The sequence below is a fragment of the Staurois parvus genome, unplaced genomic scaffold, assembly GCF_062004578.1.
Source record: "Staurois parvus isolate SC_StPar_1 unplaced genomic scaffold, SC_StPar_1.0 ptg000154l, whole genome shotgun sequence".
NCBI lineage: Eukaryota > Metazoa > Chordata > Amphibia > Anura > Ranidae > Staurois > Staurois parvus.
Genome location: NW_028317950.1, coordinates 11,490,171 through 11,502,638, shown reverse-complemented (window position 1 = coordinate 11,502,638; position 12,468 = coordinate 11,490,171). Strand labels below are relative to the sequence as shown.

The 12,468-nt window shown below is 40.5% G+C and overlaps 1 protein-coding gene across 1 annotated transcript in view; it reads left to right on the top strand.

Moving 5' to 3' along the window:
• ABCA2 (ATP binding cassette subfamily A member 2) overlaps window positions 1-12,468 on the top strand; it is a 233,890-nt gene that overhangs the window by 148,767 nt on the left and 72,655 nt on the right. Inside the window, exons 16-21 of the mRNA XM_089675055.1 lie at window positions 1,853-1,955; window positions 3,845-3,959; window positions 4,313-4,503; window positions 5,545-5,695; window positions 9,322-9,526; window positions 11,684-11,848. Coding sequence (XP_089531181.1) covers window positions 1,853-1,955; window positions 3,845-3,959; window positions 4,313-4,503; window positions 5,545-5,695; window positions 9,322-9,526; window positions 11,684-11,848 — 930 coding nt within the window. The remainder of the gene's footprint in view (window positions 1-1,852; window positions 1,956-3,844; window positions 3,960-4,312; window positions 4,504-5,544; window positions 5,696-9,321; window positions 9,527-11,683; window positions 11,849-12,468) is intronic.

Sequence of the window (12,468 nt, the reverse complement as noted above, 5' to 3'; positions counted from 1 at the left end):
CCCATAGTAATTCATCCCCCATAGTAATTCATCCCCCATAGTAATTAATCCCCCATATAGTAATTCATCCCCCCTATAGTAATTCATCCCCCCTATAGTAATTAATTCCCCATATTAATTCATCCCCCATATTAATTCATCTCTCATATAGTATTTCATCCCCCATAGTACTATTCCCCCCCAAGTAGTAAGCCAAGTCCCCTCTGTGTCAATTTGCTAACCTTTTCTCCGCACGTTCCTCTCGCCGAGTTCCCGCGCCGTTTCGGTCTTCAGGGTGGACTGTGAGAGGAGCCTAGCTCCCCTCACGTTCATCACGCTACCCCGCCCCTATACACATGCCCCGCCTACACACGCTCCGCGGGCCGGATTAAAAGGTCCGCTGGGCCGTAGTTTGCCCATTGCTGTTCTATACCAAACCAAAAAAAGTTTTGGCTCTACATTCACTTGTATGAGTAAGTAGCCATTTTACCAAACTGGAAGCCTTCAATTGTTAGCAATCTATAGACACAGCATGTTTGCAAAATATTATCCCTTAATGAATGTCAGAGCATATAGGTTAATATTATAGCTTCCCAAGGCATGAATGACAGAGCACAATGAATGTCAGAGCACATACAGTGGGGATCGAAAGTTTGGGCACCCCAGCTAAAAGTTTGTATTAATGTGCATAAAGAAGCCAAGTAAAGATGGAAAAATCTCCAAAATGCATCAAATTACAGATTAGACATTCTTATAATATGTCAACAAAAGTTAGATTTTATTTTCATCATTTACACTTTCAAAATAACAGAAAACAAAAAAATGGCGTCTGCAAAAGTTTGGGCACCCTGCAGAGTTAATATCTTGTACTGCCCCCTTTGGCAAGTATAACAGCTTGTAAACGCTTTTTGTAGCCAGCCAAGAGTCTTTCAATTCTTGTTTGAGGTATCTTTGCCCATTCTTCCTTACAAAGGTCTTCCAGTTCTTTGAGATTTGTGGGCTGTCTGTCACAGACTGCTCTTTTAAGGTCTATCCATAGATTTTCAATTATGTTGAGGTCAGAAGATTGTGAAGGCCATGGCAAAACCTTCTGTTTACAACTCTTGATGTAATCCCCCGTGGATTTCGAGGTGTGTTTAGGATCATTATCCATTTGTAGAAGCCATCCTCTCTTTAACTTCAACTTTTTCACAGATGGCATCAAGTTACCATTCAAAATTTGCTGAAATTTTATTGAATCCATTTTTCCTTCTACTCGTGAGATGTTCCCTGTGCCACTGGCTGCAACACAACCCCAAAGCATGATTGATCCAACCCCATGCTTAACAGTTGGACAGAGGTTCTTTTCATTAAATTCTGTGCCCCTTCTTCTCCAAACGTACCTTTGCTCATTCCAGCCAAAAAGTTCAATTTTAACCTCATCGGTCCACAGAACTTGTTTCCAAAATGCATCAGGCTATATGTTCATTTGCAAAGTTCAAACGATGATTTTTGTGTTGAGGACGTAGGTCTCAGCTTTGTAAAGGGGGCAGTGCATGCTATAAATTCTGCAGGGTGCCCAAACTTTTGCAGACGCCATTTTTTTTGTTTTCTGTTATTTTGAAAGTGTAAATGATAGAAATAAAATCTAACTTTTGTTGACATATTATAAGAATGTCTAATCTGTAATTTGATGCCTTTTGGAGATTTTTCCATCTTTCCTTGGCTTCTTTATGCACATTAATACAAATTTTTAGCTGGGGCGCCCAAGCTTTCGATCCCCACTGTAGGTTAATATTCTAAGTTCCCAAGGCATTTCTATGTATGAGACCTCAGATTACGAGTTTGGCGATATTTAAAAACAAGTAACTTCCTATACCCATTCCCTTTGCAGATATGATGGAGAGGGCGATAATCAATACCATTGTGGGTCGCGATGTGGTAGAACCTGGGAATTATGTCCAGATGTTTCCTTATCCATGTTACACACGTGATGAGTAAGTGACTCAATGCATGTCAATGTTTTATGAGGGCTCAATACAAACATTGCATTGTGAATGGACCGTGAGTCTCTGATCTGTAACAAGCCAATGCAGATGAGGTATTCCAGCACCTGATATTCACATGCTTATTCCAGATCACTGGCTCACCAGTTAGTGGGGGAAGGATAAAGGTGACAACTGTGGAGTCCTGACAGGTGTCTTTCAATCAGGGAGTTTGGCTGAGGTCATATGCAGAGCTCTTTCTAGCGGTTAATTTGTAGATATTTATATTAAGTAGATCTTTATGCCGATCAGCCAAAACATTATGACCACTGACAGGTAACATCAATTATTTGGTTACAATGGCACCTGAAATTCAGCGGGATATATTAGGCAGCAAATGAACATGTTGTCCCTGAAGTTGATATGTTGGAAGCATAACAAATGGGAAAGCATAAGGATTTGAATGACTTAGAAAAGGGCCAAATGTAATGGCTAGACGACTGGGTCAGAGCAGCTCCAAAACTGTAGCTCTTGTGGGATGTTCCCAGTCTGCAGTATTCCGGACCTACCAAAAGTGGTGCAAGGAAGGAAAACCCACCAAAACAGTGAAAGGGTTATAGGTGGTCCAGTCTCATTGATGCATGTGGGGAGTGAAGGCTGGCCTGTGTAGTCAGATATAATAGAAGAGCTACTGTAGCTTATTTGCTGAAAAAGTTAAAGCTTGTTATAATAGACAAGTGTCAGAACATACAGTTCAGTGCAGTTTGTTGTATATGATGCTGCATAGCCGCAGAGAAGTCAGGTTGTTCATGCTGACCCATGTCCACAGCCAAAAGCCCCTACAATTAGCACTTGAGCATCTAAAATGAACTATGGAGCAATGAAAGAAGGCGATCTGGTCTGGTGAATCATGTTTTTTTCTTTTACATCATGTGGATGGTTGGGTACATGTGGTTGCTTACCTGGAAAGAGGGTGTACTATGGGAATAAGCCATGGGGGTGGAGGCAGGGTGATGCTTTGTCTAGTGGAGTCCATGCCTTGGTGGATCAGGGCTGTTGTGGCAGCAAAGGGGGAACTACTCAAAATTAGGTGGGTGGTCATAGTGTTATGGCTGACCAGTGTATATTTCCTTTTTCCAAGTCTGTACAAAGCTAAAAAAAAACATTAGCCTGGATTTGGGCTTCAAAGTAAAAATTGGTTACTCTTTGAACTCTTTTCAGTATTGCTCTTTCATACTTTTGTTAACATGATAAAGTAGAACTAAAAGCAAATCTTTAAAATTTGTCTTTTTCATTTTGGGTAGAGTAGGGGAGGGTATAACCCCTGTCAGTTTTTTGTTTTTGCCATCTGTGTCCCATTGGAGAGATTTACCTTCACTTCCTGTCCCGTAGCAAGACAGCAATTTTGATCCATGCATGGACAGACTGGTTGCACAGAAATTGATCTACTGGTAGACTTTTATATAACTGTGCTGTCAGATTTTTGTCGGCATGCTGAACAGTATGTTCTGAAGGCAGGGAAGTGTTCCCGCTGTCAGAATGCAGAGGCACAGCAGGAGGATTCCCCCATCCGCCACAAATGTGTGGATGGGGGAATTAAGACTTATTTTTTCTTCATTCAACCTGCTGGTTAAATGAAAAATTATTTGGCAGCTTTATAAATATTGTTGGCTCTAAGCTGGCCAGTTGGAGGATCCACATTTTTGGCACAGTCTCATTCAGATGCCTCAAGCGCCTCCTGCTTATCATTCCCATTTTGCAGTAAATTGGGTCTGATCTTACTGGTAGTTATACACCTATGACATGGAATTTCATTGTTGGCTATACCTTCAATGCAAGTAGGAGTGGTTCCTCAAGCATATAGCTTCAGAATAATAATACAATTTTAAATATCGTCACAGCTTCCTGTTTGTGATTGAACACATGATGCCGCTGTGTATGGTCATCTCTTGGGTGTACTCGGTGGCGATGATGATCCAGCACATTGTGGCAGAGAAGGAACATCGCCTGAAGGAAGTAAGTTATCGGAAAATGTGCCAAGAATTTTACATAATCTCACATAATTTATTGTTATACTTCCTTTGTGGTGTCTACCATATAGCCAACAAGTGTGATAACTGAGTTTTAGTGGTGTGCAGTAACCCCCTAAAAAACCCAATCAGAACTTAATTGTTCTGATGTCTGTTAGTAGAGGTGATGTTAAGGCAAGCTTTGAAACCTAACACTCTGGCTGAAATATTTTTCAACCTTCATAGAAAATCATACTGTAAGATTGGGAGTCCATAATGAAAATTTAGACTTTTATTCAGTGTTGATGGCTGCTTTAAAAGTATTGCAACTTGATTGTCTTTCTCTTGTTCTGCTTCCAGGTGATGAAGATGATGGGGCTGAATAATGCCGTTCACTGGGTGGCATGGTTCATTACAGGCTTTGTCCAGCTCTCTATATCCGTAACAGCTCTGACTGGCATCTTGAAGTATGGCCAAGTTCTCAAACACAGCAATGTCTTTATCATCTGGCTCTTCCTCTCCATCTACGCTGTTGCTACCATCATGTTTTGGTGAGGAATGTCATGCAAGTATTGACTTCATGATAAGGAGATGTGCATTAACGCTAAAGGAAATACACTTTAAGGACTATCCTTATCCTTTTAAACAGCTGTACCTTTTATCAAAACTAGGGCTAACCCACCCTGTTAAACTGATCTACACTAAATGCCCCCCCAATAGCCCAGCTGCTTACATAGCTCAGTAGCCCAGCCTTGGCCTACTTCAATGTTTAACCCTGTACGTGGTGGCTGCTCCTGTATAGCGAACAGGGCTGAGCTTCATACCTCTTCAGTCTTACACAGCAGGAGGGAACACCCAAAACATCCAGGTGAGAAGGAACAGAATTAGAAATTATAGGAGGGTGATCTCATTGTTGGACACATAACAAGGCAGGAGTTGGTTCAACCCATCAGGCTCCACCTATGCTTAAAATATCACTTTTGGGTAGACTGAGACTAATGAGGGTAAAACAGATATTCATTTCTTCATAAACTATAGGCAGAGCCTGATGGTATCAACTGTGGATGTAGCTTACAGCAAACGCCCAACACTACAGCATACACAGGCCCCATATCCCATCCAGACAGTGTGGTGACCCTATATTTTTACCCTCTGTGCATCTGCTGTGCTGAAATACATGCCAATCAGCAACTACAGATGCTTATCTGTTTCTAAGGCTCCAGACATAAACAGTTCTCTAACTTCCCACATGGCCATATATTGAGATGCTACATGGCCACATATGGAGATAATGTATTAAAAATAGAGTTTGATTTAATTGTGCAGTAATATCAGGTTCGTCTGGACAATGGCGCCACTTATTGTGGTAGCAAGGTTGTCTATGGCTGATTTCTCCCTGTTTAGTTGCATAATTATTTCAATAAATTCATTGGTCTGATCTTGGATAAAACAGGAGGTGAACTAATTTGAAAAAACCTATTTAAAGTTGCCAATCGAACACATTGCAAAATATGTTTTATATGATCTAGCTTGATGCACACAATATGGCTTGGGTACTGCTAGACACTCATCATAACTTTTGATTTTTGCAGTTTCCTGGTATCTGTTTTGTACTCCAAAGCAAAGCTGGCATCTGCCTGTGGTGGAATCATCTACTTCCTCAGCTACGTCCCCTATATGTATGTGGCCATCAGAGAGGAAGTGGCCCATGATAAGATTACAGCCTTTGAAAAGTGCATTGCTGTGAGTAATTCCTATTCTGCCCATCATTTACTTCTTTGTCCTGATATTGAATTCAGTGTGCCACCATTCTACAATATCAAAGAGCAATGTACAAAACATGCTTGCTGAAGTGGAACAACTAATTTTTAATTTGGATAGAGTGGGGAAGGCTAGAGCCGCTGCTTGGTTTTATTGGTATATGTGACAATGGCTAAACTTGCCCCACTCTATCTAAAACTAACAACAAAATGGCCTGGTGTTTGGCTTTAACATATTGGGCTTCCTCTACTAAAACAAGCCTAATTTCTGTCTGAAAATAAGTTAATTTTACCGAGATATTCAAGAAATGGAAGGGAAAATAATATATTTCAGCCTCTGTTGGCCTTTCTTGCTGCTTCTTTCCCCATTGGAGGGATTTCTCTGCACTTCCTGTCAGAAAGGATGTGATGGGAAATCTCTCAAATGGTGACATGAACAAATACACATTTTCAGAACAGTGGGGAAGGGTTACAATTCCTGACAATGTCTTTATTGCTTGCCATGCCTTGCAGCCTTAGTGCCTGTCAGACCTCTCATTTGCTGTACAGCTGTCTCCCCAGTTGGGTCACACACAAAAATAAAAACTGGACAGCTATATTAAAGTCCAGCTGAACCCTTTACAACTTAATGTAATGCAGCCGGGATGCATATTCTGCAATAAATCTCATCTTCTTTTACTCTTTATTTAATTTGTAAGTTCTGCGGGAAGGATTAAAATACCCTGGGCAGCCCAGCTTCCTTTAGAAATGGGAAAACGATTTGGGTCTCACGTTTACCCCAGAAGAACAAGAAAAAATTATCTCCATGTCGTTCAAGTCTTTTATTAGTAATTGGTACCAAGAATCGGGGTACAAGATTGTCACCCGCTGGTACCGCACCCCAATGGTAATTCATAAAATATATCAATCTGTCCCAGATCTTTCATGGCTCTGTGGACAGCGCAGAGTGGCACACTACTCCATATTTTTGGGAATTGCCCTGCCTTGGGCTCCTTTTTGTCTCAAGTCCACACTATTACTCAATCTTTCACAGATGTACCTATTAGTAAATCATCAGCATTTTATCTCTTACATCACAACTCCTTCCCGATAAAGACTTTGTTCATCAGTTTTTCAACATCTGATAAACGATGCCTTTTCCTGTATATGGGCATTACGGAAGTCCCCCTCTCCTCCAACCATTCAACAATGGATTAGATGAGTGGAAGACATGAGGATCATGGAAAACCTTACTGCTTCTCTGAAAAACACGGTCTAAATTTAAAATCACCTGGTTCTATTGACTGCACTTTATTTGTAAGGATGACTTTAAACAACTGATGTCCTGGAATGCCAGGTTCACATGATGACGTCTCACGACTACCCTGGGGTGTTCTTCTTTACATTGCAAGGGTTTTGGTCTGCTGTCAGCTGCACCCCAACCTACCCTTTTACCCTACTGTCTGGTGTGTTATACCTTGTGCTTTGGTTAATCTTTCTACTGGCTTTGTATTTCCTGTTTATGCATACATAAAACCTAATAAATACAGAATGCATAAACAAAAACAAAAGGAAAAAGAAAAGTGGGATTTTACCAGCGCTGATGCCTTCCCTCGGAACAGATCAGACAAATACATTTAGTGTAAAAACATCACATTTTATTACATAGTACCATTTAAAAATTATCGGGGTAACAGTTCTCCTAAAGAAACACACAAATATGAGTTAAAACAGACAATTTGTGTGCTATTCAACCACCCTTGAGAAGCACCTCTCCTCCTCTAATATAATTTTAAATAACACATAGGATGTTGGGGGAAAAAAAAAAATATAAATATATATATATATATATATATATATATATATATATAATTTTTTTATTTTTTTTTTATTTATTTCAAGTACTTGTATAGCGCTGTCAATTTACGCAGCGGTTTTCATATATATATATATTGTACATTCACATCAGTCCCTTACCCTCAAGGGGCGTAAAATCTAAGGTCCCTAACTCACATTCATACATACACATATGAGGGCCAATTTAGACAAGAGCCAAATCACCTACCAGCATGTCTTTGGAGTGTGGGAGGAAACCAGAGTACCCAGAGGAAACCCACAAAGACACAGGGAGAACATGCAAACTCCAGGTTGGGATACGAACCAGCGACCCTTGTACTGCCAGGCGAACGTTTTAGCCACTGTGCTGCCCACAGCCACTGTGCTGCCCACTATATATATATATATATATATATTTATATATATTATAATATAAAAAAAGGGATGCAGAAACCCGAAGCGTTTCGCACTCTAGCTTTTTCGGGGGCTCAAGGGGTGCAATCAGGAATGGCTACTAAAAACAAAATAACAATATATAACACATGACCTACAATGTAAAGCACAAATCATGCAGTATATGTGGTACATATAAATAGTCAACTTTCAAGATTGAATCCTACTTGGGCTCTCAAAAAAAAAAAGGGGGGGGGGGACTTAATCAAATCCGGCAAAAGAATCTCAGAGTCTGGTAATGAGTGTGGAGAGCACTAGAAGGAACAGAATTAGGAATGGCATCCAAGAAACCGATCCAAGGATCCCAGGAACAATGCATGGGGAAGGGGATAGCGTTCAGACATAAAGATTATACACAATCTATAAAGGATAGGAATATAAAGTGTAAGGACAACAGAGAAAAATACTTGGTAACATGACAGCGTATAGTTCGTATGCGACTCCACAGCAGGCCACATATAAAGAGAAAATATAAACTATTTATGTGAATACAAACATCCTGCAGGTTTGCCCCAAAAACCTCGGTGCCAAAGAGGGTTTCATATATGTTCATTGATCATACCTAAATATAGAGATCAAACAGGACCCTCATCAGAAATATCCTTACATATGTATATAACCAACCAATCCCTATAACCTAAAAAGATGCCAGAATAAACGCAAAGTAGAATGCATTAAAAAAATACCCTGTGCTGCAGCAATCTGGAGAGTCGGACGACAAGCACTTTTATGCCTGGCTCTTCCGAATTCTGACAACCTCCCCTTTTCTAAACTGTGCATCAATCAACAGGTTTTTTTATGCTACTTGGGCATTACTGTTAATTAGTGTAATATTTTGGGGGGAAAGGGCATGTCTGATCGCAGAAGAACTGGGTTGTTGCTTTATATGACAGAATTGCTGTCCGACTCTCCAGATTGCTGCAGCACTTACAAATAAAAGAATAATCTAAGTCTTTTTTTACTGCATATGCAGTCCAGATGCATTAACCTAATGAATTGTTAGGCTTCTATCCGAAACTAGAGTTAGACATTGCAGCATGCGCTTGACCACCTATTTCAGATTATATGCTGAATCTCTGTGAGGGCAGGAAAGGATTTTGCACTGGAGACCCAGTGATACACAGATGAGAATGTACAGATTCACATACAGCTGAATTTTGCTGATGCTGACCTGGTCATTGGTACTTCTTCTCTAAAAACGCTCCACTCCTAGGTAAAACTATCCTGCTTATAGGTGACACTTGGCAAAAGGCTGTGATGATATTGGATACATGGACTGAAGATAGGGAAATTGGTTCTTCCGCAGTCTGCTAAAGCCTTTAAATGTTTTTTCCTACACAGTCTCTCATGTCTACAACAGCCTTTGGTCTCGGCTCAAAGTACTTTGCGCTCTATGAGGTGGCTGGAGTTGGCATACAGTGGAAAACCCTCAGTCAGTCCCCGGTGGAAGGAGATGACTTCAACCTTATGTTGTCTATGATGATGCTTATTATAGATGCAGTGGTGTATGGAGTTCTGACCTGGTATATTGAAGCTGTTCATCCAGGTAAACATCGAGCTTGTTGTCAAGTATCCTACCTGGGTCACATGTTTTTTAGTGTCATTTTACTCGTGAGCAAGGTAGAACTAACTAAAATGGATTTTTAATATGGCAAAGAACCTCTAAAAAGCATGTTTCTACTCTGACATACACTCACCGGCCTTTTATTAGGTACACCTGTTCAATTGCTTGGTAACATCAGCCAATCACATTGCAGCAACTCAATATATTTAGGCATCTAATCATAGTGAAGATGACTTACTGAAGTTCGAACTGAGCATCAGAATGGGGAAGAAAGGGGATTTAAGTGACTTTGAACATGGCATGGTTGTTGGTGCCAAACAGGCTGGTCTGAGTATTTCAAAAACTGCCGATCTACAGACATTTTCTCGTACAACCATCGCTAGGGTTTACAGAGAATGGTCCAAAAAAGAGAAAATATCCAGTGAGCGGCAGTTGTGTGGACTCAAATGCCTTGTTGATGTCAGAGGAGAATGGGCAGACTGGTTTGAGATGATAGAAAGGCAACAGTAACTCAAATAACTACATGTTATAACCAAGGTATACAGAATACTATCTCTGAATGCGCAAAATGTCGAACCTTGAAGCAGATGGCTACAGGAGCAGAAAACCACATCGGGTTCCACTCCTGTCAGCTAAGAACAGGAAACGCAGGCTACAATTTGCACAGGCTCACCAAAATTGGACAATAGAAGATCTAAAAAACATTGCTTGGTCTGATGAGTCTCGATTTCAGCTGCAAAATTTAGATGGTAGGGTCAGAATGTGGCGTAAACCACATGAAAACATGGATCCATCCTGCCTTGTATCAACAGTTTAGGCTGGTGGTGGTGATTGTGTATTGTGTGGGGGACATTTTCTCAGCACACTTTGGGCCCCTTAGTACCAATTGAGCATCGTTTAAACGCCACGGCCTACCTGAGTATTATTGCTGACCATGTCCATCCCTTTATGACTACAGTGTACCCATCTTCTGATGGCTGCTTCCGGCAGGATAATGCACCATGTCACAAAGCTCAAATCATCTCAAACTGGTTTCTTTAACATGACAATGAGTTCACTGTTCTCCAATGGCTTCCACAGTCACCAGATCTCTAATAGAGCACCTTTGGGATGTGGTGGAATGAGAGATTTCCATCATGGATATGCAGCTGACAAATATGCAGCAACTGTGTGATGCTGTCATGTCAATATGGACCAATATCTCTGAGGTATGTTTCTAACACCTTGTTGAATCTATGCCACAAAGAATTAAGGCAGGTCTGAAGGTAAAAGGGTGTCCAACCCGGTACTAGCAAGGTGTACCTAATAAAGTGTCCGGTGAGTGTATATAGAAATACATAAATTGAGCAAGATTAGCTAGAAATTAAGGCAGAATTAAATTGGCCAGACACATTACAATCTGAGTGCATGATCTACTTTAGAATTAGGCTGAACCTCAGACAAAACTGCTAAATACACAGCTGATTTACATATATGTGTACACATCATATCTGCCAAAGGATTATTACAGCTCTGCCAGAAGGATAACACCACTTTTTCTGCTAGAGTGAAAGAATAAAGTGGTGTCATTTATCGGCTCATAATCTACTGATTGGACAGGGAAGGAGCAGAAATGCATTGATAAGCCATCATATAGTATGAAGGTCCACCTGACTGGATAAATTTGAACGCCTTGGTTATGTAAGCCTTTATTTACATGTTTTTTAGCAAATCTAAAGGAGATTGCACAGGACTTATTGTACCATGTGTGGCCAATTTTAAAGGTACGGTGATTCATGACTTTCACAGAGTAAGTGAAGATCCCTCATTTATGTAATAGCAAATGTGACAAAGGGGGAAAATTGTAAGCAGTCAGTTGCTTACCGTATTATTATTGCCAACAAGCGAGATGCACACTGGAGAGGCGATTTACAGCCAATGTGTGATGTGAAATTCCACAGTATTCAGCCAGCTAGTTATGAAAGGGAGCTGAATAAAATTTAAATAATACAAATCTTTGGCATTTTCCTTGCTAGAAAAATTGGATCAGGTTTTATAGCTGAACTTCAAGATGGAAAAACACCAATGAATGTCCTTTTTTGTATTTATTAAAGAAAACAAATATAAATAGAATACTGAAAAAGATTCCTTGTATTATAGGGATGTATGGGCTTCCCCGACCCTGGTACTTCCCATTCCAGAGGTCTTACTGGCTTGGGAGTGGGCGAATAGAAACCTGGGAGTGGTCATGCCCTTGGTCCCGGCCTACTCGTCTTAGCATCATGGAAGAAGACCAAGCCTGTGCTATGGAGAGTCGCCGTCATGGTAAGAGAGCAGTTATCTTCCATTATACTGATATTAAAAGAAAAACCATAAATTAAAGCATCAAATGGTATTCAGTTATGATGTCTTTTAGTGCAAGAGTTTAACTTTTACATAATTACATTCATGTTTCTGTTCTGTAAAGTCCGTTGATTTAGGAAATCATGTTTGCTTTAAATAGAGAAAACCTTTCTACTCATTCATTGAGTGCCTAACGAATTCGTAGACAGTCGGGTTATACTGCCACCTACTGTACCCCCAGCATCCCTCAGTTTTTTTGCCGGTGTCCAGGGAGGATGGACGCTTCTTCTGTGCTCAGCAGAGAAAAATCAAACCATGTTTTATGGTTTTATTTTCTTCAAACAAGTTTCTTCAGTCAAGATTCCTGGTTTAGTGCTGCTTGAAGTGGTCTTTATATGCAGCTAAATAAATTAGTGTTTTCTCAGCACTAGTTTTGGAGGCTGTACCCAGACCCTCCTGGACTGGAATATTGTGGGTCTAACTTGGAATGTGACCTTCAGGCACTGGGTTTTGTATTATGGCACTTCCAGATCTGAGTGTTAGCCAAAGAGCACTCTCCAGGTCCAGAGCCGTGACACGAGTTATAACCTTGCCTTTGAAGA